The sequence below is a fragment of the Columba livia genome, chromosome 31, assembly GCF_036013475.1.
Source record: "Columba livia isolate bColLiv1 breed racing homer chromosome 31, bColLiv1.pat.W.v2, whole genome shotgun sequence".
NCBI lineage: Eukaryota > Metazoa > Chordata > Aves > Columbiformes > Columbidae > Columba > Columba livia.
In genome coordinates, this window is record NC_088632.1 from 802,013 (window position 1) to 826,916 (window position 24,904).

A 24,904-nucleotide genomic window follows, 5' to 3' on the forward strand; every position below is an offset into this window, starting at 1 on the left:
ACTTCACCATTCTATACAATTTGGTTACATACATATTCACTGAAGTTACAACGTGTATATTGCATATTCATTAGGTTACACAATTATTTCACAATATCAGTTGCAACACCTTGGAACTACTCTAAGCATGCGCAGTGTCCTCTGGTGGTCGTTCAGGGGGTCTTCAGGATGAAGTAAGTAGTCTTCATCACTAGTGTACTTTTCACCTTTCATCACAGCACATGCGCACTCGTATAAAATTATACAAATTCTTGGATGATAGCAAATGTACCTTCTCAGCACTTTCAAGATAAGATAAGAACTTACTGAGAACTAACAGGACTAATTTTCAGTTCTCTACAATATGAGCTCGTATACAACTTGCAGAGCTTTTACGATAAGGTAGGAATCCTGGATATGGTCTACAGAATCAGAAACACAGCCCAGCCCACAAAACTCAATTCAACTAGAACAGCGGCGAGGCAAGCGGAGTCTCCATCCCAGGGAGGGGGCTCTCCTGGCGGCAGTGGCTGAGCTCGTACTCCGAGAGACCCCCACACAAAATGGGGCCGGGTCTCGACGAGCGTCCCGTTTTTATCTGATCAGATCTGACTGTAGGCACTCTAGAAGCTTCTCTGCACCCCCCACACTGGCTGCGGGTGCCCCTGAAGCCTTACCCTGGCCGCTGGCGCCCAGCGGCTCGGCACTCCCCTCTCCCAATGGCCCAGGAGCCAGGGTGCTCCGGGCCAAACAAAAGAAGCTGTTAGCCTCAAGTAGCAGAGAAAAGGGGGAGATGTGCCGTACTGAAGGAGGGAGGGGGGTTTGCATTCTGCCACACAGTGCTGGGGTGCTGCCTGCCCTGCCAAGCTCTGCCCCTCCACCCAAAGCCCTGCCAGCTCCCCCTCCCCGAGGCTGCCCCCTCCTTGTCCCCTCTCCTCCTTCCCCCCAGCCCCTCAGGGCGTCCCCAGCTGCTGACAGGGTTCCCCAGAGCATTCTGCCCCCATCTCCCCATGGAGCTCCCCAAAAGGCAGAGCTTGGGCTCCCCAAGGACCTGTCTCCAAGCCTGGGCTGGCAGCAGCTGCTCAGAGCCAACAGAGAAAGCACAAACCAGCACGTCAGGGCAGGGCTCAGAGCTCCAGCACCCCCGGGACCCCCCAGAGCCAAGACCCCTCTGGCCACCACCTCGCCTGTCCCAGCCCCGCTCTCCTGGCAGCAGAGGGAGCAAGGCCACCCCCGATGGCCTTCAAACAACATGAGCCACGCACTCGCTTCTGATTTTTAACATCTTGTTTAGACAGGTTAAATAAAACTAAAATCAGGTGGCAGTTCATGGCAGATGCAGAAAACCACCCGAAGGGAGGAAATTCAAAGCAAAGGCTGCAAGTTTGGGGTGTTTTTTTCTGTTTGGTCGGGTTTGTTTGCCTCTCTGTGCCCAAGGAACCTGCGTGTTTGGGAGCAGAGGGCATGGAAATCCTGTGCGCAGTGCTGCAAGAGCTGGGGACTTTGCTACAGGGAAATTAAAGGCAATGAGCTCCCCCAGCAGCGCCAGAAACCCTGACCAGGGCAGGTCCAGCCCCTCAGCAGCTCCTCTGAGCGCTTTGCAAAGTTTCATGGCAGCAGCAGTTTAATTGCAGCAGCAAGTCCCTGGGGAAATGTCACCCCACAGGCGTGTGTCCCTGAGCACAGGGGGCTGCCACGCCAGGATCAAAGTGCTGTCCTGTCCTTGTCCCTAAAATGGATGCAGGTCCGCAGCACACTGGCCTGTGCCCTGCAGGGATGTGACATGCACTCAGCCACAGGGCCTGAGGCCACTGGGTTGGGCTCCCATGGCACCATCCCCTGGTGGTGCCATCCCCTGGTGGCACCATCCCCTGGTGGCGCCACCAAGACCAGCACGGCGCTCACTCTTGGGCTCCGTGAGGGCGGCCGGGACAGTGAGTTCGCCCACCCAAGGGAGGTCAGAGCTCAGCTGAAGGCAGGAGGTGGGTGCCGGCAGTGGGGCTGGAGGGACAGCGGGGCTGGGGGCATTTGGCAGGGCAGAGCAAGGCCCATGGGGAGGACGTGGCACAGGAGAGGGTGCTGGGAGCTGGGGGTGCTGGGAGCAGCAGGGGGTCCCAGTGAGTGTGGGGGGCACAGGGTGCAGGTGGGATGTGCAGGGCAGGGGGTGCGGTGGGTGCTGGAGGTGCCGGTGGGTGCGGGAGGTGCCGGTGGGTGCGGGAGGTGCCGGTGGGTGCGGGAGGTGCCGGTGGGTGCTGGAGATGCCGGTGGGTGCGGGAGGTGCCGGTGGGTGCGGGAGGTGCCGGTGGGTGCGGGAGGTGCCGGTGGGTGCTGGAGATGCCGGTGGGTGCTGGAGGTGCCGGTGGGTGCTGGAGGTGCCGGTGGGTGCGGGAGGTGCCGGTGGGTGCGGGAGGTGCCGCTGAGGCACTGCACCACCGCGTTCATGCAGCAGGTGTTCCCGTGGTTCCGCAGCCCCTGCGCGCTCATGGCCCCGGGCGGGCGCTGGGCACCCCCCGCCGCCGGTGCCGGTGCCGCTGCGGGGCCGGAGGGGCCGGCCGGGCGGTTTTGTGCGCGGCCGGCTCCTCCCCCGGCCGGGCTGGGGCTGCGAGCGGGGAGAGGGACGGGAGGAGGAGGACGAGGACGAGGAGGACGAGGGAGCAGGAGCGGGGGCTGCCCCGGTGTCCCCAGCATCACCGCGGGTACCCCAGCCTGATGTCCCCAGCATCACCCCAGGGTGTCACAGCATCGCTGTGGGGTGCCCTGATCCTGCCACCTCGGGGTGCTCTTAGCTGGGACAGTGGCACAGTGGCCACCTCTGCACCCTCCACACCGAGGTTTTGAGACCTAACGAAGCTCCCTCCACAAAGAGCCACAGAACAAGGGTGGCCACCCCAGCGCTGGCACAGCCCGGAGGCTTTGGCTGCCTCCTGCCCACCCCACACCAGCTGGCCCCACGTGTGGGTGCTCGTTTGGGGTCCGGCAGAGCTTGGCTGGGGAGGGACAGTGTCACCTTCCCCCCGCCGCAGGGATCAGCCCCTGAGCCTTCCCTATGTGCCCGGGGGGACACAGGATGGCTGAGGCCACTGGGTCAGCTCCTTCTCCCCACCTGCAGCGCCGCCAGCAGGGGAAACCCACTCTGGTTCTGACAAGCAGTTTTCAACCGGATCAGTCCCATGGTCCAGCTGGATCCGTCCCACAGCACCACGCATGTGGCACCGGCTGTTTCTGCAGCAACTCCCCTGGACGGCAACCCGGTGGCAACGTGTGGTTCTTCGCACAGCTCTGAGAGACTCGCAGCCCCAACCAAGTCCAGCCGTGTGAGGCTGGGACCCGCCTGTCTGTGCCAACAACCTGGAGGTGAACCCTGGCCCGGGTTGCTTTGACAGCTGCCAGCACTGCTGAGATAACAGCCCCAGCGCTGCCCTGTGCCCGGGAGCCTGGGCACATCTCGGGCAGAGCTGTCCTTAACCAGGGCCAAGGGGCTGGCAAGGGATGGAGTGGGAAGGAGGTCCCTGTGCCAGGCACGGGTGCCACTGAGTGTCACCTCGCTGCAGGGCAGGGGGTGTTGCAGAGGCCCCATTGCGGCGTGTGGCTCTTCTCTCCCCGGGGAGCTGCAGAGGCTGATGATGATGTTGGGGGGGCTCCCAGGGGATCTGAGCTCGGCTGTGGGTGCTGCGGACTCTCTTCCATCCCTGCATCTGCCTTTCCCCCCGGAAGGGACAGCTGTGCCAGGCAGGCTCTGCAGCGCCTTCCCTGCCCCACAGACACCCTGGCCATGGGGATGTGCTGCAAGCCTGGCCCTGGATGCAGCTGGAGGTGATGTGGGTTCAGAAGAGACGGGGCAAAGTGGTGGAGGAAGGGCCAGGTGGTGCTGCTGGATGTCACAATCCCTCCTCCCATGGGGCAGGGTGTTGGTGGCAGGGACACAGTGACCTCCCCGGGGATGCCAGGCTGGTGGCCGCCAGCGGAACCTGAGCGGGGCTTAATGCTGGATTGAGTGGAACCAGAAATCCAAAGCAGTTTGTCAATGAAAGCAGGAAAAGCCTGAAGAAAAAGCGAGGGGAGCCGCACAGTGAAAGATGCAGGAGCCAGACTGAGAGATCAGAAACCAGCATTTGTTGGAAGGAGGTTGGTAGAAAGCAAGACCCGATGAACACAGGAAAGGGAAATAGTCTAAAATGCGACAGTGAAACAGGCACGTCCCAAAACTCCAAACCTGCCTGAATTAGGAAGTGTTAGATAACGGCAGTGGCTCTGCCGGGTCCCCAGCAATGTGCCACAAAGTGCAGCAGGTAACAGCAGCGAGAGCCTCTGAACGCCCTGCCACGCTGATGCGGGGAAGAAAACCAGCTCCCATCAGCCAAGGACCTAAAACCCTGCTGGGGTTCTTCTTGAGCAGCATCTTCCCAAGCGCCGGGGCGCAGGCAGCGATTCCTTTCTGACAGGTACCGCCAGTCCATTCCAGTCCAAAGCGTTTGCAGGTTGGAGCGGGCGCCAGGAATGCTCGCTATGCTGATCTGCCTTTCAACAAGATCGTGTGTGCGACCTTCCCCCTTCAAACCGCTCTGAACGCGATGCCTTCCTGTTCAGGCTGAATCCAACATCCATCGGCGCTGCAGCATGCTGCAGACTTGGGAGCAAATTTGGGGTGGGGAAAATGAAAACGTCCAATGCAAGCAGGGGGGGAAAACGCTTGCTCGCTATTCTGGAAAATTCCGTGTTGTTATGGCACGAACTGTCCCGGTGCCTCGGGCACCAGACGGCTGGGATGGATATTAAAGACACGGAGAGTTTTGGTTTGATCAGGGAGACACGGTGACAGGACAGTGTTGGAAACGTCTCCTCTGCCTGGGCAAGAGTCTCTGCCCCAGGGAGGCACTTGGGTGTCAGGATAAGCTCAAGAAAAAAGCCTGAGCAGGTCTGAGCTGAGCTGTTCCAGGCCCGGCAGAAATCCATTGTCATGCTGCCAATCACAATAACAATAAAAACAAAGGGAAAACGTGGTCCCCACTGTCTGGGCTTTGCCATCGGACAATGTTTTCTGTATTGGAGCCGCTCCCGTCCCTTGGCACAGGCTGGAACACCCGTGCGGCCGAGGGGAAATGTGCTTTCAGACACCCCGTCCCACTGCCGCGGGTTGTACCCGGGGCTGAGCTGGGGAGAACCGGTGGGGCTGGGAGACTGGGCATGGTCCAGCTCTGCCTGTGCACTGCCTGTGCTCTGCCTGTGCGCTGCCTGTGTGCTGCCTGTGCGCTGCCCGTGCGCTGCCCGTGCGCTGCCCGTGCGCTGCCTGTGCACTGCCTGTGCGCTGCACGTGCGCTGCACGTGCGCTGCCCGTGCGCTGCCCGTGCGCTGCCCGTGCGCTGCCTGCACCACTGTCTCCACGCCTGTCTGCACCACTGCCTGCACTGCTGTCTGCACTAAACACAGCAGACTGAATTTAAACAACAAGTTATTCATTAAATAAGAGACAGGAGAGTGCAGAGAAGAGAGAGACCATGTGAAAGCAAGAGAGAGCCCACAAATGAGTAGACGTACAAGGCAGATGATGCTGAGACGGGCAGGAAAGGCGGCAGGAACAACGCAAACTGTTACAACAACTGCCAAGGTGATTTTCGGAAGTGATGAATCCAAAACAAACAGCAAATTCTTAGCTCCCCTGAAAAAGACTGAGCTAGAAAGGGCATCTAAGGACCTGGTAAATGCATACCAGGGAGTAGAAATATACTGTTTACTCTAAGAGAACAAACGATTGACAACAAACTGAGTGGTAAGAAAAGAGCATTTCCAGGGCCGGCCGGGGAAGCAGCAGCCCAGCAGCTCCGGCACCGGCTGTCAGCCCGAGCTGGGCTGTTTCCAGATGAGGACGGCACCGTCCGCGCTCACGCTCACCATGTACTTGTTCGCGGGGCAGATCTTGAGGCGGGTGACGTTGCCGCTGTGGCCCACTCCCACGTGAGTCACCGTGCCCTCCTTATAGTCCCACAGCTTCACCAGATGGTCGTCACCACCTGCGTCAGGCACAGAGGAAGAACAAACGATTACAATGACAGGACAAGGGGTAATGGGACCAAGCTGGAACACAAGAGGTTCCACTTAAATTTGAGAAGAAACTTCTTCTCAGTGAGGGTGCCAGAGCACTGAACAGGCTGCCCAGGGGGGTGTGGAGTCTCCTTCCCTGGAGACATTCAAAACCCGCCTGGACATGTTCCTGTGCGACCTCACCTGGGCGTTCCTGCTCCATGGGGGGATTGGACTGGATGATCTTCTGAGGTCCCTTCCCATCCCAAACATACTGTGATACTGTGATACACCGAGTTCTGCTGCTTTTTGTTCCCCGCTCCCAGGCAGGGGAACGCTTCGGTGTTCCTAGGAAGAGCAGGATATGTTTTCTTGGGCATTATGGCAAAAACTGCTTCTGTTCTGCTGGGGTCAGTGTCCAGTGAAGGGCTCAGGACCTTCACCAGCAGATCCCAGTGAGCTACAGCAGCATCTTCCCAGTCTGAACTACAGCCTGAACCACAGTATTTTTCTTCGGTGATTCATGTTCTTTTCCCCTTTAGCTGACCCCTTTTTTCAGCTTTTTCGCACTGTACTGAGATCCTTGGTTCACTGCCTTGCTTTTCCTGGTCTGAATACGACCTCCTTTCTCCAGCTCCAACCACGCACTCACCTGTGACAAAGGACGCCCCGTCCGATGTGATGTCCATCCCGTTGATGGAGCTCGACAGAGAGCCTTGCACTTCTCTGATTGCGGAGCCATCGAGCACTTCCCAGTACACGATCTAGAGAGCAGAGCAGAGCGGGGCGCTCAGCTGGCCGTGAGCAGCACACGGGTTTCAGCACCGCCCTGGGACACAACCTGCTGTGCAGGGACAGGAGTTTCACCCCAGAACCAGCGCCAGACCGTGTGTTGTGCACTGCAGAGCTCCTGCAGCTTTGCTCACCTTTCTGTCTGTTCCACTGGTGATGATCTGGTACTCTCCGCGATGGTAACACACGCATTTGAACAATGTGTTGTCTAGGATCATTTGTTTTCTCACGTAACGCCTGCAAAACACCCCAAAATGAGACAGAGCAACAGCGTCAAAACCCAAACTTTGCCTGCCTGGAATGTCTCTGCCTGTGCTGTACACCAGATCTCTCTCCTTGGATATTCTCAGGCACTGCTCTGAGTTCAGGGTTCCATGAAGCCCGTTAGGCTATCAGTTCTGTTTCCATCACAGCTGCCCTGTAGGACTCTTGATCTGCTGTCGTACGAAATGAAATGTTTAAACCCAGAATGCTTTCCAGGTGCTGTTCCCTATGCCAAGGTGTCCTCGGCCTTACCCAGTGCAGAAAGTCTGCAGATCCGCAAGAGCTCGACACGAGTCACAAAGTTCTGGGAAACAGAGCTAGTGGCAAACTTGGGAACTCACCTGCTCCACCTTGGCCAAGCAGGATCCCGCACAGGAAAACAACCGCAGAACAAAGGTTTGTCTGAGCTTTTCTGAAAAGCTTCTCGAATTGGAGGTTCTACATTCCCTGACCCGATTGTTCTTTCTAGAAGTTTTTATCTCTTCGTGCTCTTTTTCCCCTCCTCCTCGCTCTGTGGTGTCCCAAACCGGGCACAGTGACCCTACAGATATCACCAGCACTCCAAGTGCCTTCGCAATACTAATCTGTCGCCTTGCTCAAGATCCCAGATGACGCACGTTCCGTCCAGGCTGGCTGTGACACCCTCTTTGTCGTTCTTATTAGTCTTGATGCAGGACACGGCACCTCTGTGCTCCTTCAGAACTTCCCTCGGCTTCTGGGTTTTCTCACCAATATTCCAGATCCTCACCTGAAAATCAGCAACACACATCTGCTCTGGTACCAGCTGGTCCTGCCGGAGCTCAGGAGGAGCTTTCCTGAACTCTGCCTTTCTCTGCCAACACGTACAGCAGCTCAGTCCCAACCGTCTCCATTGGCCTGTGGGTTATTGGTGCAGCTGACCTGTGAAGCTCAACGGAGTTCTCCACAGTGTAATCCACTTGCTTCAGGAATTCGTGGCCATCAACCCCAGGCCTTGGTTTTGCCAAGTGCCCGCTCTCCCATGCTTCATTTTACACAGCTCTTGATCAGGAAAAACCACCCAGTCCACGATCTATTGCCAGTGGTGCTTTCAAGATCAAAGCACAAAGCTGCTGCAATGGAATAGAAAGGAGCTACCCGCTATTTGTCCTACAGAGAATGCCAGGAAGGAAATACAAAACAGCTCTTTAAAGCTTCGATGTGAAACACGTGCCTGAAAGCACCTCTTTTCCCTGTGCTGGTAACAGCCAAAATCTTTCTGCTTTGAGGCCTTGATCCTTCACACCTTGCACGTCCTGTCCCACTAGTGCCAAACATTGCAATGTCTGTTCACCTCGACATTCCACTAAGGCCAAATCCCAGGGAAAATTTAGACATTTAGACACGGGCATCAAAGGCAGAGAAGAGCTGACCTTCCACGCTTTCGAGGCTGATGCCGAGTTCCCGAAGGGATCTGGATGTCCAGTTGCCACTTGCTCAAAGCTCAGAGCATCCCGATCCCTTCAGCAACCCTGAAGTCACAGCTTCCTGAGGACTGATTCTGACAGAACCATTGGCATCGCAGAGCAGCTTTTTTGTGTTCCCAACGAGTACTGCAAGTGCGCCCCTGCGGTTCTCCTTTCTGCTTCACCAACCTTTAGTTGTAATTCTGTCTCAGCTGCACAAATACAGCCAAATAGAGGGGAGAGACAAATGAACAAAAAGGATGAAGAGCATATTCTGCATTAGAAGGATTTCCAAAACTGCCATGCCAGAAGAAATCGGGGTACTGTTTTACATGATGCCCTCTGAGAACAACAGCACATCTCAAAGCTGATCTCTTTGAACTCAGCCCTTGGCTCAAGCGGCAGCTCAGAACAGCTCCCGTTCTGACTGAGCACTTCCAGGCAATTCGCAGGCCCTGTGATGAGCGCACGAAGCTGCTCCAGGTTTTGAAGCACAAATTACCTGCCCGTCACCTCCTCCGCTAATGATCTGTTTGCAGTCGCTGGTCGCAGCAATTGCCGTCACTCCCAGGTTATGGGCGTTGTTGATCTCGTACATTGGCTCTCCCGTAGCGGGCACGAAGGCGCGGATTTTCCCGTCATTCCAAGCTGATGAACAGAAAGAAAGAGACTGCCCGGGCGCACAGACTTTCCTCACGCTGTTGTCGCTCTTTCCTTTCCAAACCAACCCCTTTTTATAAAGAAGTTCCCACATAAGGCCCACGCTGTTAGATCACCAGCATACCCGTGAAAACCACTGTGCTGCAGATGAGCCCGCAGAGCTGTTGAAATGTAATTGCTTTTGGATTCTGGCTGTGGACAAAGTGGTTTGGTAACCATGGGGAGGCTGCACGGCTGCTCTAGGACTGCAGGAGTCCCTGTGTCAGCAACTTGCACATGGCGATGGACGGCGGCTTTATGCAAACATGCTCTCCATACATCACAGGTGAAGCTGCTGCACACAACAAGGTTGATATTTTAGAATTAGGTAATTTAAATAAGACTGAACCGCATTCTGGATTGCCGGAATTCACTGATCCAAAGCAAGGTCTCCAGCCCTTGCCTTCTACCCTCACCGCAACTGCAGCACCAGGACAGCGGGGCTGCCAGCAAAGTCCATCGCACCAGCTGCAAGCAAAGAGGCCTTTGGGTGTCGCCATGAACTCCATTTAAACGCTTTCCCAATTTAATCTTCTCTTCGTTTTAACATACTGATGTTTATTAAGTTGAGCAACCACGGCTCTGGACTGACCATTACCTGAAACGATGACCATGCCGTCCCTCGTCACCTTGACCGCGTGGCAGGTGACGTTGGGGACGGTGATTTGCAGCCGCTCCAGACGTTCCGGCGTGTACCACACTCGAATGTCGTTTGTGGAGCAGGTAACGAACAAGTCCCAATGTCCCCTGGAGAGTTCAGAGAGGAGAGGGAACGAGGAGGGGCACACAGAAACGCTCCTTGCTTTGTCACAGCTCAAATCGGCCTCCAAAGCTCGGCTTTGCTAACCTGCAGCTGGGATCTGCCCCACAGGGATCCCCATGGCTAAGACAAAGGCCTTTTTTGGAGGATCACCTTTCTCACATGAAATTCCCCTGGTTTGGGTTCTCTTCAAAGATTCATTTTAAGGAACAGTTAAAGGGAAACTAAAAGAACTCTTTCTGCTGAAGCTGTGACGTTTATTCCCCATATTCAATCTCTAAACAACTTCATGTGTTCTATAGAATAGACACAAAAGTGGGTGTAAAAGTGCTGACTGCCCAGGTTTAACATCAGCCACTAACAGCAGCCTCACATTGTAAAGATGTCATTTTTTATCTTGCTTACTGGATGATTCCCATTCAACAGCGCTGAAGGCAATAGAAATGATGGCAAAGTCTGTTCATAATACACTTGTTATAAATGTTGGAATAAAACAAGACCTGCAGCATTTCAAAAGCCATGGGACACAGTGCTTTGAAATAAGCTCTAAGCCACTCGTCCTAGGGATGCAACAGAAAGTGACATCTAGAAAGGTACCGCGAGCTTTTGTTCAACAGCACCATCAATGCCCAGAAAGATGAACCAGGACAGAGAAAACCGGCACAACACAAGTGTGGCCTCTTTCAAGCCCAGCTTGCACGGGTGCTTTATCAACCAGGATAACATCAGCAAGTGAAGGATTCTGAAATAAGCCAGAGCAGGGAAATTAAGCCCGTATTTCCCCATCAGCAATAGGCTTTGTTCAAGAGCAGGCAACAGATAAGAAGTTCAAACATCTACGCAAGGATGTAGTCCTGTAGTCAGCACTAATGGCTGTGACACAGGCGTGTCAATCAGCGGTATCAGCAGCACATCACCCTAAAGCTCCACCTGATTTTCTCATTAGATGAGAAGATGTGGGTTTGAGGCTGGCGGCAGGCAGGGAGGAGCGCTTCCTGCACCCTGCACTCCCTGCACCTCGGTGACATCTGATCCTTTGTGCTGGGCCGAGAAGCGAAGCAATAAAAATACGCCAAAAATGTTCATTTGGATCAAAATCCCATTTTCCATCTGGAGAGATGATCCACTGTGGGTTTAAAAAAACAAAAGAAAGAGTCACGATGCTACTACCCAGGAAGGGAACATTTGCTGTGCGTTCACAAGACAAATGCAGAGCGACCCTGGGACAAAAGGGGGAGGCTGCCATCCCTGCCGGTGCCCAAACATCAATAATTCAGGTCTTTTTACTTATCATCCTTTCTGCAGATCAGTGATTTTTCCAGTGCTCCAACTGAACTGCTGCCTTCTGCTTTGAAGCAGCTGCTCACCGTCCCCCCGGCGTTTTTTGGGCAGGTGACAGCATCGCCCGTATCAATCATCCCAACAGATGGTACCAGGCTCTGGGTTCCTGTGGTCAAAGCTGCGCACACAGGCACCCTGACCTCAGCGGCAGCTCCTCAAGCTTCTGCACCAGCCAAATACAGCCCAGCCCGTTATACTCACTCAGGAAAAACAATGTCGTTGACGGCTTCGGTGTGACAGACGGCGACCAGCTCCTCTTTAAATGTAGCGTAGGCACTGCGGTGCATCTGGCCTTTATTTGTCCCTAGAAAGAACTGGTCGTCCCGACCTCTACACGTCAGGGAAGTGACAGCACCTTCAACTCGCATTCTCCTGTGCAAAGAAAGCAAAGGTTTGGCCATACATTGACCTCGAGGAACTTTCATTTTCCAGCTTCTCGAGAATTCGACTGTCGCTGTTTCCCCAAAAAGCTCCGCACTAGGCTGTGATATCAAGACGCAAGAGCATGGGCAGGACTAACATTCCATTCCCAGTCACGTTTCCTACTTCCCATGATCTTGCCCGTCCCACCTGCTGCTCTGCCAGGGCTGGCACAGGCAGCGCTTTGGAGACTTGATTTCCTGCACCAGGGCCTAAGGTAACAACAGCTTTGTTGATATTCTTGCTCAAGTGCACTTCAATATCCCACTTTCAAGGATATTTCCAGACAGTTTAGACCTTCTGGGAATAGTTTCAGTCGTACAAAGCTAAGCTTGCAGAACTGTACACTTGAAGGGGATATTCAAGCAATGCCAAATGAGTAGGTGTGAGCCCCATTTTCAAATCACGTATGGGGAAATGACGCCTGCAGCTTTCTATCTGGTATGCAGAAAAAAGCCTTGCAAAACTCCAGCACTTCCAGACACGTGCCTATCAAATTAGCAGAGCCCTGCTTTACAATCCCATGACCCCCAACAAACCCTTTTGGAGATGGCAACTACTACTCTTTCTCACCCGGCGTAAATAAGCATCATTCTATTGACTTCAACAAATCTGTCTGGCTTGGCATCAATTTAGGATCTGACTCCTACTGCTCCAAAGGAAACAACAGTCATTTCCAAGGAAGGATCAGAGGGCACTTCCCTGCAAACGCACGCAGTCATTTTCAGTTTGCTCCAACCTCATGACGCTGGAACCAGACCGTGTATTGTGTCTGCAGGACTGAAAAACTGAGACTGACTTGGATTATGCCTTTCCATAGAAATGATTGGTTCTCATACCGTGACCCTTTTGGAGGAATTGTCACCTCTCCCCTCCTGATTCTTCCATCTACAAACTCACTTCTTTACTTGGCAGTCTGAGCCTGTACAGAGAGCTACAGTCCCTTCTCCGGTGCCGACTATTAAACCTCCTGTCTTCGGCAAAAGCAAAGCTGTGACTCCCTAGGAGAAAACAGGATGAAAACGCAATCGGATGGGAGCAGAGGCTCCTTGCTGCTGCAGCCACGCTGAACAGCACAACGGAGTCTCTACCGGGCTCCCGACGGCGGGGCTTATCTCACTCCAATATGGCTTTGTCAGCATTTTGTCACTGACCTGGGCTGAAGAGTGGCTCTCTAGAGGGAGAAGGGAGAAAAGAGTTATTAATTGCAGGTCTAGATGAACTAATACAGTACGAGGAGCGAGCAAACAGCATTATCTTGGATTCTTCAGAGCAGCTGGGACCACGTACAGAGCCTGACCTCATCGCAGCAAGCGATACCCACATCGTGGAGCGGCACTCGCGCTTTTCCTTCCGCGTGTCCTTCATCCAACAGCCACGAAAACAACAGAGGATACAACTCAGCTTCAATGGTCTTTCCTACAGCTCTTTTTAGGATGATCCTCTGCGTCTCAGGCCTCTCTCTCTGCCTGAAAGATGCAATCCCATCTCCCACCTATTGGGAATCAAATACGTTTGTCACAGGAAAGCTTTGGAAATGAGTCAGCCCATGGTCAACACGGGTTTCTGCTGTTACTGAGCAGAGCAGATCAACGGGAGGCCAGCCACTGGAAAAGGAGAAATGCTGTTCGGTGGATAAAGTACCAGGCTACAGGAAAAAAATGCATGACAACAAAATCAACAAAAAACACCCAAACAAATGAAAACAGTCCTCAGCCTTCCACAAAATACAAGTGTAAGAAGAGTCAGATCTGCTTCAGTTCTGCCACCTGTGAAGTAATATTACTGTTCCATGTACAACAGATTCATTCTTGAAAATCACCAAGAGACTCCAAGATAGGCTGCCAGAGGAGTGAAATGACTTCTGTGGGGTTAAATCACAGTATCACAGTATCACAGTATGTTTGGGATGGGAAGGGACCTCAGAAGATCATCCAGTCCAATCCCCCCATGGAGCAGGAACGCCCAGGTGGGGTCGCACAGGAACATGTCCAGGCGGGTTTTGAATGTCTGCAGAGAAGGAGACTCCACACCCCCCTGGGCGGCCTGTTCAGTGCTCTGGCACCCTTACTGAGAAGAGGTTTCTTCTCAAATTTAAGTGGAACCTCTTGTGTTCCAGCTTGGTCCCATTACCCCTTGTCCTGTCATTGTTTGCCACTGAGAAGAGCCTGGCTCCATCCTCATGGCACTCACCTTTTATATAGTTATAGACATTAATAAGGTCCCCCCTTAGCCTCCTCTTCTCCAAACTAGAGAGACCCAGCTCCCTCAGCCTTTCTTCATAAGGGAGGTGCTCCACTCCCTTCATCATCTTTGTTGCCCTACGCTGGACTCTCCTGATATTCTAAATTGGGAAAATATCCCTACGAGCTTGGGCGAACTTCTGCATGAGTGAAATGGAAAGGACAAAACCATGAAATAAAGGAGCTTTGTGCCACCAAACTGGAACTGAAAACGAAGTTCCCGTCCCAGAGGCGCCTGCAGAACCTGTGGCCGGCGGCTGTTCCGCCCAGACAGACCCGCAGGGACGGGCAGGAGCTGTTGGACTGACACCGCAAGTCACAGTCCAGACTCCAGCAGCATTTGCCGCTCCCAGGTTCATAAGCACCATTGCCAGCCCTTGGGATCCCACCAGCAGGTTCGCAACGTTCAGATTGTTTCTCCTTTAAGCCCGAGCCATTATGGGAAAACAACAATTTCTGTTTGGTGGTGGCTCTTCGGGGAAAAACAATGCCCAGCTCCAGCATTTAGTGTTGTGAAAGCACCAAGAAGTCAATTCTCAAAGAGCGACCAAGAGGCGACTCAGAGTAATTCTGTATTGATTCCCCAGGAAGAAACCCCTGTCGTGGGCTTGACTTGTGACTGGGGAACACACACAGATGTCGCTGCTTTAGGATTCAAAGTCTGACATCTAAGCAGCACCCCCAGCCTTCCTGTGCTTCTCAAGCATTAATCTGGCCTAAGCCCGGGAAATGTTCAGCATTTAACACCTTCAGAGGGTTTAGAAAAACCAAAGCCACAAAGTGTTGGTTTTGTTCGCGGAAAGGACTGAAGGGCTAAGGAAGGAGAGAGAAGTGAAGAAAGAAGAGAAAACAAAATGGACATCTGAGCTGTTTAGACCCAGAGAGGACACGGAAAAAGCCACAGGCGAGGTCTGATGAATCTGGGAAAATTACTTTGCTTCGACTATCCACGCAAATAGAAGCAATTGGTTGTTTTTAAAGGCTTGCTTATACATTTTAAAGGAAAAAACCCCAAATCACCATAAGCGTTACTGTGCATTCCAGCGCTGGCAATGCAGGCAGCCTCACACCTACCTACGCATCGGCTTAAAGACGATTTAACTTGAGGATCAAATAACCATGGGCTGCAGAAAAGAACCTGACACACGCTCTCCCGCTCTGTGATTCACCAGCACTGAGTTCCCCGTTCGCCGGCTCCAGCAGCAGCACGTCCGCAGTCTCCTGATGGGTGACAAACACGACCTGCGGAGAGGATCTTCTGCCACATTCTCACAGCGGCAGCGGCGCCGGGTTTCGTGCAAATATTCTCAGCAAACGCACAAGAACAAAGGGATTCTTTTGCATTAGAAAGACGATCCACAAGCAGAGCGGTTTCTGAGCAATGCTTCTGGAAACTTCCTCCGAGGCGCTGGCAGCGTTTGGCGAGTCCCCTGTTATCACGGGCCCATCACCTGGCTGCTGAGCTCCTGGTCTGCGGTTTTGCCTGTAAAATCTTCCACCTCAGACGCCCTTTGGGTTCAGCGTTATGGCAGGTGGCAGCATTACAAATGCAACCTATGACTACGGAGTTTATCTGATTACAGCTGCCAGTGCTCTTGTAGGTGAAATGCAGAGTCTAATGTAGGAGGTTAAAAATATCTCCATTCATTATTGACTGCTCACCCAAAGAAACCAGCGCTTTCAAGTACGACTATAAATAAAAACCCCATCAGAACTGCAGCCTGCCCGGTCCCTTCCTGCAGGGATTCCTGCTCTTTGTCCCACTCGGATCTCTTGCAAAGTTCTTGAGCGCTCTGTGAACTCTTCCAGCGCATCTCCTGTCAATATTTATTTCTTTTTACAATGCAAATCACTCCAACTACTTCTGAAAATGCGTTTGCAATTGTACATCCCTCTGCACATTCCAACGGGTGCCTTACAGCTCCTCAGGCCCGCGGCAGGGAGCAAAATTAATGCTGCTGTTTATTCCAGTCTTTATACACCTTAGAGACAGGCACTTAAACTTCATTCCAGGCAGATGGAAAACAAGTTGCTTCATCATAACAAACTATTTTGCCACTCCTCTTCAAAACAGAAACCAAGAAATCTTCAGATCGTGTCTATACAATCAACACGTTCTTATGTATCTAAAGGCAAAGTTCCTTTAAGGGTGCCCCACCTTGTTTTCAATAGAATCGCCTCCTCACCCCGCAGTATCTAAACCCTTTACAGATGTGCTCGGCGTGGGGTGGCTGTGGACTCCAGGTTTGCAGTTTCATGCTTTGCCACCGGATCGTAATTCCCCGGTGCAACTGGTGAACATGGGTTGCAGAGGTTTGTTCTCAAACACAGACAGCATTGCAATGCGTGGCTCCGGAGGGGAGAAGTTTTGGTACAAGTGCTAATGCAAGGTACATTTTCAAGAAAGACACACAAGATGTCTTGGTTAGCAACGGGATGGACTAAATTGTGTGGAAACAAGGATGCAAATAGTTTTGTTTTGATAAACGCTGTGGTTTTGACTCGAAAAAACATCTGCAAAATACCTCTTTCGGCACTGGAGGTGAGGCTACAACTGGAAATTTCTGCCGTAAAACACGAGATCCTACGTGTGTCCAGCGAGCACTTGTTGACAGTCCAGTGACAAGGCGTGATTTGTGTGCAGAGATGTGCAGGGGGTGGGCGGAAAGGGAATCACAGCACGGAGCTGGGAAAGAGAGCTGGAAAGTATGAGAGGGGATCTGTGGCCGAGGCACTGACAGTAACTGCAGAGAAAAACGTCCCAGCGCCTTCCCAGTGACGGCAGCAACACGGGTTTGCCCTGGTGAATTCCCCTCCTCGGGCACAAGGGAAGCGCATTGGGAAGAGCGAGGGAGAGAGCAAGAGGAGAAGGGCTGACGGGGCTGAGCGCGTCTGACCGAAAAGCCTGTGAACAGGAACGCCTGTTTGAAGCGGGAGGGAAAGGAGGAGACTGGGAGGACTCCTCGCTATTTCCATCCAACGGGAATGTCTCCTTTTCTCTCCCGGCTCCCCCAACGACCAGTGCCACATCCTAAGAAGCTGCCACCACAATACAGTCACAAACCCAAGCTGAAGCCAGATTAGCGCCTACCAGCTCAGGGCTCGTCCACAAGGCTGGCAGGCGGCTGTGATGAGACCCACTTCTGGATCTTCCCTTCTCCTCAACTCCTTGTCAGCCTCTTGCACAGTCAAGGGGCCTGTTTTCCCTCAGCTTTTCACTCTCAGAAGCCATGTCAGCTGAAGCTCATGATGCTCCAAAGGTCTCTGCCACAAACTGCCGTTCCTATGGATCTGCCTTACGATAAAACCCCTCACAGTACGCACTGGACTGTGCTCTGGCTTTGAGCCTTGGCTTTTTCTTTTGGACCCCCAAACGGCACAGCATCCTGCTCGTGACCCTGCCTGACGGCTTCTTTAGCAGTGCTCTCAGAAGTGTATTTTCGGTGAAGTTTTGTTTCAAGTGCATTTGGCACCTTTCCCTCAGCCCTGAGGACACGGGAGTTCAGGCCCTCGGGTGGCTTCAACCAGGGGCTCTGGGCGAGGTGCACGTGCTGCGAGATGGAGAAGGACTCAAAGCACGCAGGCATTGGAAGGGGAGGTGACAGTCACCAAGACCTTGGCCTAAGAGACAGCACAGAGCAGCCATGGGTCCTGCGTGGACGCAAAGCCCTGCAGGGGGGCAGCCGGACAAGGGGCTCAACCGCGGCCAGTGCGGGTGTCCCCACACGGGGACACACCTGCAGCGAACTTACCATTGCCAGCAGGAGAACAAAACACACCCATTCCTGTCCTTTAAGAGGGACACAGAGAAAAACTACTTGCATTCCTACAATATAAGTGGGAAAAACAAGTAATAACTTCTCCACCCTTCTGGAACAGATCAACATTGAACTGTATTTCAAAGGATTCAGTGGGTCCAAGTTATCCTGGAGACATGGGCCTGCATTTGTAACGCAATAAATATTTCATCTGGAACGGGCACGTACATGGTTTGGATGCCCCTGTCCAAGCAAAGTTCAGGAGGTTGAGAGAAACAAGCCCAGAGGAGCGTTTTCTTTGGGGCTGACTGCTGAACTGCTCTTACAGCCCCTGTGGGCTTGTGCTGCTCTCAGAGCAGATCTGCTGCCCCGCAGGACAGCGGCCCCGCGGCATCCCCACCAGCACAGCCGCCCTCCCGCGGCAGCGCTGCCCCTGCTGCTCGCTGCTGGGCGTGCTGCTGACGCAGTCGCAAAACACATCCCAGCTTAGGCAAGGGATAGACCGAGACGCTACAAGAAGCCTTTTCTAGCACCAAATAACGAGAAATCAACAACAAGTGTTCTAGCTGGTGCCGATTGTTTTATCATTACAGCTGCCTGCATGCAGAATTCTTGTACGACCACCGGTCAGAAGCTCCTTATTCAGGAGATAACTCCTGTTTGAGGATGCTCAGACCCACGAGTCCCAATTAGAGACAAAAAAAAGCTCAGTTAAAAAAACCCTTGGGGTTATGAAGTAAAGATCTCAGAAGTTAAAAAGCAATAGAATCAATGTACCCTGTGCAACCTTGTTTTGTCCAAATTGTGCATACGCATTACAATAAACTCTTGAATTACATGATTTATACTGCCTTTTTCAGTAAGATCTCTGCCTCACCAGTGGCAGAATCAGAACAGCAAAAAGACGAAGGGAAGTGGGGGAATGGGATGGGGAACAAACACAAAAAGAAAAGTTCAGTCCAGACAGTTTAACACATTTGTGAGATCTGACTATAGGACCTTACAGCAGTAAGTGCGGGAAAGCCTCTCAAACAAGCGCTTCCACCAGCCTTCCCAGGAACGTCCTCTGTCTCACTCCAGCTCGTATCTTCTTAAAAGAAGCAAAAAAGTCAGGAACTGCTCCATTTTTATTACTGCTTTTCACTTTCTATGACGTTTACCAGATTAATTGTACAAGAGTTTGTGGGATGACACACGAGATTCAAGTAAAACCCAAATTCTGAGCCAAATGAAGCTCAATGAAAGCAGGACAATGGGCTCAGCCTTCAGCATCAAGACCGAGACACAAGGAACTGACAGCGCAGGAAAAGCGTTAGTCTGAGAATCCGCTTTGTGATGGTTCTCCCGCAGGTTGCTCTACCTTCAGTCACTGACAAAGAGCAGGACAAGGACAGAATTGGAGTCACAGAGCTGCTACTCACCATGCTCAACTTCTTCTTCTGGGGCCCACAGGCAGTCAGCACCTTGCTGCTTGTGTTCACTTTCAGGACATCTCCACTCGTCGTGCCAAGATGAAAATCACCATCATCGTCTGTCATCTATAAGAAAGCATAAAGAAAAAGAGATCACGGTCTGGATCCTGAGACCCGTGTCCCACGCCTGACACTGGGCTGCATCAACAGCTTTAGTTCAGTGGATTGCCAAGAGTTCACCTGGGGGAACCCAGCCAATGTTTCTGTTCCATCACACGCACAGATCCAGAACACTGCTGAACGCCAGACACTTTCTAACCAAATCTAGATCATATTTGGAAGCATAAAAATACGGGTGCCGGAGCCCGTGACCGTAATACGTGCTGCTTCTCTTGAGGAGCATCCAGAACACTCTTTCCCAGAGGCCGTGGGAGATCAACGGCCATGGCCAATGCTGAGGAACTTCACTGCCGTCACGCGCTTGGGACCAACATTTCCAGCATTATTAGAGAAACTCGTGGGTTTTCTCTAGTCTGTACAGAGTTTCTTAGTTTAGCAAAGTCATCTTGGCTGAAACGTACCTGAACACACACGCTGATTCCTCTCAGTTGCCCCGCGTAGCATTCAGATGGATGGATTGTTTTAGTTGCTGTGTCGAGTTCCCACACTCGAATGGTGAAACTATAAGAACAAATAGAGTGGGATCAAATCCACAGATGCAGAAACCTCCAAGTTTTTTCAGTACTACAAGATGTAAAAAGCCTTCACAAGGCTCCATTATTCTGATCTTTCAATACGGAGAAAAAGAACAATATCAGAGAAGTCTCTTATGGAAACTTTTTCCGGGGAAATCAAAAATCTTAAGGCTTCAGCAAAAACACATGAGGACACTTTCAACTCTTTTCTAGTGCAATTTAATTGACGATGTCAGAGACGATGTCATATCTTTAAGCAGAGTCACCCTTACATTTACCAAAGTGCTAAAATTGCAAAGGCGAGCACTCATAAGTGCGAGTGCAGCCAAGAGCATCCAAAGCCGTCCCTGATGCACAGGGAGGTGCAGGCCCTCAACGCGTTTAAACGTCAGCCTGGATATACGGGCGCTGCCGCAAATCCTTGCAAAACGCGACGTTTTGTACAACTTTTGTTACAAGCCAGTGACCAACTGTACATCACATCTGGTGAGGACAGGAGATCATCCAACGACCGGCAAGACATCACTGTTTCGACATTAATTAGCCATTGTTCAGGGGCACTCATTGACTGCTTTTCTTGTGTAAACACTGGCAACTAAATATGTTAAACACTGCACGGGGAATGCTGAGTACAAAATCCTGCTATCAGGAGCAGAAGTGACGCACGTGGGCCCCTGTGTGCTGCTCTGAAAACATATTGTCACATGGAGAACAAGCAGAAATGCCTTAAAGCTACAACCTGACGGGTATTCATGAGTCCATTCAGAGTAAAAAGAAACAACACAAGCACACAGTTGCTTAAGTTTCCTTGTAGTTAAACAAAGACTCTTTGTCAAAGGAAATAGGGCCAGGGGTTCTCTCGCTCTGCTCGTTCCTCTCAACAAACCCTTACTTTCCAGCAGTGACAAACACCTCGTCCCTGCAGCTGGAGCACATGACGACGTTGGCATTGCCGGCGCTGCGCGGCGAGGCCGGGCTCCCGCACACAGCCTCTCTCTTACTGACGTCCCACACCATCACCCTGCAGGAGAAGAAAGCCTTGAAACAGCTTCGCTTTTTGACATTGCTTGGAAGTCAATTACTAAAAACCAAAAGCAAGCCAAAGCCTATTGTCCTGCAGTCTGTTCCTACCAGGACACACAACAGAAGTAACTTTGTAGAGATTCTACCCAAGAAAAAACTTGTCACCAAAGTGTGGAATTGCAGTTTACATCCCCTGCTCCTGAAGCAAGGCTACGTGGATTTATCAGATTCCTTCTGCGGAGCACGACTCAAATCATACAGAATCACAGAACAGCTTGGGTTGGAGGGACCTTCCCAGCTCCCCAGTGCCCCCCTGCCGTGAGCAGGGACATCTTCAGCAGCTCAGGGTGCTCAGAGCCCCGTCCAGCCTGGCCTGGGATGTCTCCAGGGATGGTTCAGCCACCACCTCTCTGGCCAACCCGGGACAGGCTCTCACCACCCTCCCTGGAAAAACGTCTCAGGCCGCCCATAGAATCTGATTCTTGTCAAAGATCTTGTGCCAAGAAGCGGAAATCCTTACCTGCCGTCGTCCTGGCCTCCCAGGGACACAAGATAAATGCCTCTGGGCGAGAACGAGAGTCCCTCGACTTTGCCCTCGTGCAGCGAGAGCCGAGCAAGTAACTCCTGCTTTGGGAAATCCCAGAGGATGACGTCTGCCTGCGGGGCAAAGCAGAAGGGGGGGATGGCAGAGCATGAGCTGTAACTCGCAGGATCAGGGAGAACAACGTTCTCTGGCAGGAAAGTTGTTCGAAGGAGCCCAGCCCAAGCTTCTCTGCAGCCCTGGGCACCCCTGACACAAAGAGGCTTCAGACTGGGTGCTGTAAGAAGCATTATTCCAGCTGAGCACTTGAGTAGCTCTGCTTCATTTCAGCACCTAAATTTACCCTGAGACACTGAGTATTTGACTTAGGTTTTAAAATACTGAAAGCACTAAAACCTGATCCCTTCCAAGTGTCTTGAGGTCTTTCAAACAGGCAAAAATAAAACGAAAAGAACTTCAGAGGTCTGAAAATGCAGGTAGGTACCTGTCAAGGGCTTTTGAAAGTCCTAAGCTGCTCTGGAACTCAGGTCTCACTTGAAATAAACCAGCATTTATTAATTAATGTCTAATGAGATTTTGGCTGCCACACGCCCACAACACTTTGGATAAAAAGGACTGGAACTAAAAATCCCTCAATCCTAGGGAGACTGCTTCATGTTTTACAAAAACATAAAGGCACATCCAGCAATGGAGTAACTACAATTTCCCATTCCCTTCAACATCTTCCCATTGCAGATATTTATTTTCCAACCAAAGAAAAAATAAACGAAAGGTGTTCCCACCACTGGCAAGCCAACTCCAATTTCTCTGGTCAATACTAAGCGGTTAAAATCAGAGCATTACCCACCTTGAACCCAATGCAGGTGACTTGTCCTGAAGCGACGTACATCCCATCCCTGGACACGACAACGCAGGACACGTTATCGGCCTGGCCATGCAAGAAACTCTGTTTCTTAGTGTCCAGGTGCTGAATCAGCACCGTACAGCCCAGGGGGTACAGGATGTGCTCCCTGTCGGGGTGGCAGATGAGGCCACAGGGAACATGTCCTGCAAGAGAAACGGGTGAAAGATCCGCTGGCTGCCAACAGTTCAGGGGCTGCAGAAACCACTGGCTCCCCACGGTTTACCTCACAAGGCGAGGGGGGGGAAGGAAAAGAACCTTCCAGTTCTCCCCAGAGCTGTTCAGCAGAACAACCCCGTGTCGAACAGCACGGTCACCCTTGGAATAAGTGATGGCCAAAATGGTTAATGTTGAACAAATCGAGTAGGATTCAATTATATTATGCATATTGTTGTAAGCAGTAACTGCGCTTGTGCAAGTTTGATTATGTTTTGTAGAACCTTGTAGTAGTAGTTAAGCCAATGCCTGGATTGCCTGGATGGTGCCATAAATAACAGGACTCCCGGATGGTGCCACAGGTAACAGGACTCCCGGATGGTGCCACAGGTAACAGGACTCCCGGATGGTGCCACAGGTAACAAAGTTCCAGAGACGGAAATTCCCAGCGTGTGAACGAGCGTATAACATATATAAGCACACACGAAAAGTTGAGTGCTGTGCCTGTTGGCGGAACTGAGCTTCCCCCGGTCACCCAGCGCTGTTTTGCCTAATTACCGCTTGCTAAATAAAATCGATTGATTGGCTCAAAATGGATTTATTGGCTCTTATTTATAACAAATGTGATCTGTGTGTGGCGCAGGAGCTTCCCGTCCACTTGCTCCTCCATTCAGTCAGGTGCTGCAAGAGAGGGACAGAGAAAGAAACAGTTAGGACCGGATTAACAACCTCGTCATCCCTGTCCCCAAACCTGCAGGCGGCCTAGGAGGCCTGATCTAAGTTTGGCTCTTCTCCCTCTCTTTGCTGGAATCCTTCACTGCACAAATTTCTGTCATGAACACTCTCTGAACCAACCTGATGTGTTCATAGTTCCCAGCCCAGCGTCCATTCCTCAAGGTACCTCAGCATTTCCCTTTGAAACCACACCTGAGTGCCATCCCGTCCTGAGCTACCTCAGCATTGCCCACTGCATCCTCCCCGACGCCATCTCCTCCCTGAGCTCCCTCAGCCTTTCCCGCCAAAGCCTCCCCGATGTCACCCCTCCCTGAGGTCCCTCAGCCTTTCCCGCCAAAGCCTCCCCGATGTCCCCCCCTCCCTGAGCTCCCTCAGACTTTCCCGCCAAAGCCTCCCCGATGTCACCCCCTCCCTGAGCTCCCTCAGCCTTTCCCGCCAAAGCCTCCTCGATGTCACCCCTCCCTGAGCTACCTCAGCCTTTCCCGCCCAAGCTCCTTCCGCGCCGTCCCGCCCTCAGGCTCCTCCGCCGCTCCCGCCGCTCCCCCCGTTCCCGGCCCCTCCCCGCCGCAGCGCCGCCCCCGCCCCTCGCGCCCCCTGGCGCCCCCACGGCGGCCCCGGCCCCGCCTGCGCCGCTCCCGACCCGGCGCTGCCCCCTCCCGCTCGCTTTCCTCCCTCTGCCCTGCGGCACCGCGGGCTCCCCCCTCCGCCCCACGGCCCCGCCCGAGCCCCGCGCAGCGCTCAGCCCGGGGCTCCCTTCCCTCACAGCCGCCCGCGTGTTTCCCCCTCGCCCCTTGCCCGGCCCGGCCCGGCCCGGCCCGGGGCCGCGCTCTTGCGGCTGGCTGCCCCTCGCCTTCCTCCTGCCGAACCCAGCCCGGCCCTCCCCCTCCAGCCTCCCCCCTCAGCCGGGACCGGGGCGGCCCCGTCCAGTCTCCCCGCTGTCCGCCCGCCCCTCGCTCACCGCCGGCCCCGCCGCTCCTCGCGCGCTGCTCCCGCCGCCGCACCGCCGGCACGCGCTCCTCGGCCCGCGCGCTTCTGCAGCGTGGCCCCGCCCATCCCGCGCAGGAGCCAATCCCGTCCGCGCCCGCCACCGGGCCCCGCCCCCCCTCCCGGCCCGGAGCCGCCGGCGGCCGCAGAGCGGCGCTGTCCGCCCGCAGCGCGGCCCCGGCCCCGGCGGGTCAGCGGCAGCGGGGCCGGGAGCGCTCGGGCTGCGCCCGCCCGGGACGGCCCGGGACCGAGGGCTCCGCCGCTGCAGCCCGTTTCGTGCCGTTTGCACCCCGGCGTACACGGCTGCAGCCTTCCTGCTGCTGCAGCTCACACATCTTTCTTCCTTCTAACCGCACAGCAGGTCACACTCACAAACGTTCCGTGCTCGCTGGCATAAGAACATCTGCAGAAGAATCTACAAACATTACACAGATATACCACCGACCACAGCTTTCTGAGCTTTCAGGTTAAAGTTCCTGCAGATATCCATGTTTCAATCAAACAGACACCACCAGCAGAGCTGCTGCCTCTGCCGTCTTTGCTCAGAAAGCAGTGACAACACCAGAAAACACATTGGCAGCCGGTGCTTTGACCAGTGAAGGTGGGATCTACAAAAGTCTGATTAAACCAAACAGCCTGAGGTCTTTATCAAGCTGCACATCTGCCAGGAATGCTGAAATGCAAGAGTTTACTCCTGCACTATTCCACAGTGGAACAGCCCCTTCATATCAAAAATCATCTCAAAGTTCCAAACAGGTA

The 24,904-nt window shown here is 53.1% G+C and overlaps 1 protein-coding gene across 1 annotated transcript in view; it reads right to left on the bottom strand.

Moving 5' to 3' along the window:
- Positions 1-5,659: 5,659 nt before the first annotated feature.
- The window catches only part of LOC135576822 (cilia- and flagella-associated protein 52-like), a 29,674-nt gene continuing 10,429 nt past the window's right edge, over positions 5,660-24,904 (bottom strand). Inside the window, exons 4-16 of the mRNA XM_065043975.1 lie at positions 22,217-22,494; positions 21,349-21,485; positions 20,698-20,826; positions 19,692-19,791; positions 19,120-19,236; positions 12,598-12,698; positions 11,479-11,649; positions 9,775-9,923; positions 8,980-9,125; positions 7,650-7,801; positions 6,924-7,026; positions 6,650-6,761; positions 5,660-5,987 (exon numbers count right to left, since the gene is read on the bottom strand). Coding sequence (XP_064900047.1) covers positions 5,812-5,987; positions 6,650-6,761; positions 6,924-7,026; positions 7,650-7,801; positions 8,980-9,125; positions 9,775-9,923; positions 11,479-11,649; positions 12,598-12,698; positions 19,120-19,236; positions 19,692-19,791; positions 20,698-20,826; positions 21,349-21,485; positions 22,217-22,494 — 1,871 coding nt within the window. The 3' untranslated portion in view covers positions 5,660-5,811. The remainder of the gene's footprint in view (positions 5,988-6,649; positions 6,762-6,923; positions 7,027-7,649; positions 7,802-8,979; positions 9,126-9,774; positions 9,924-11,478; positions 11,650-12,597; positions 12,699-19,119; positions 19,237-19,691; positions 19,792-20,697; positions 20,827-21,348; positions 21,486-22,216; positions 22,495-24,904) is intronic.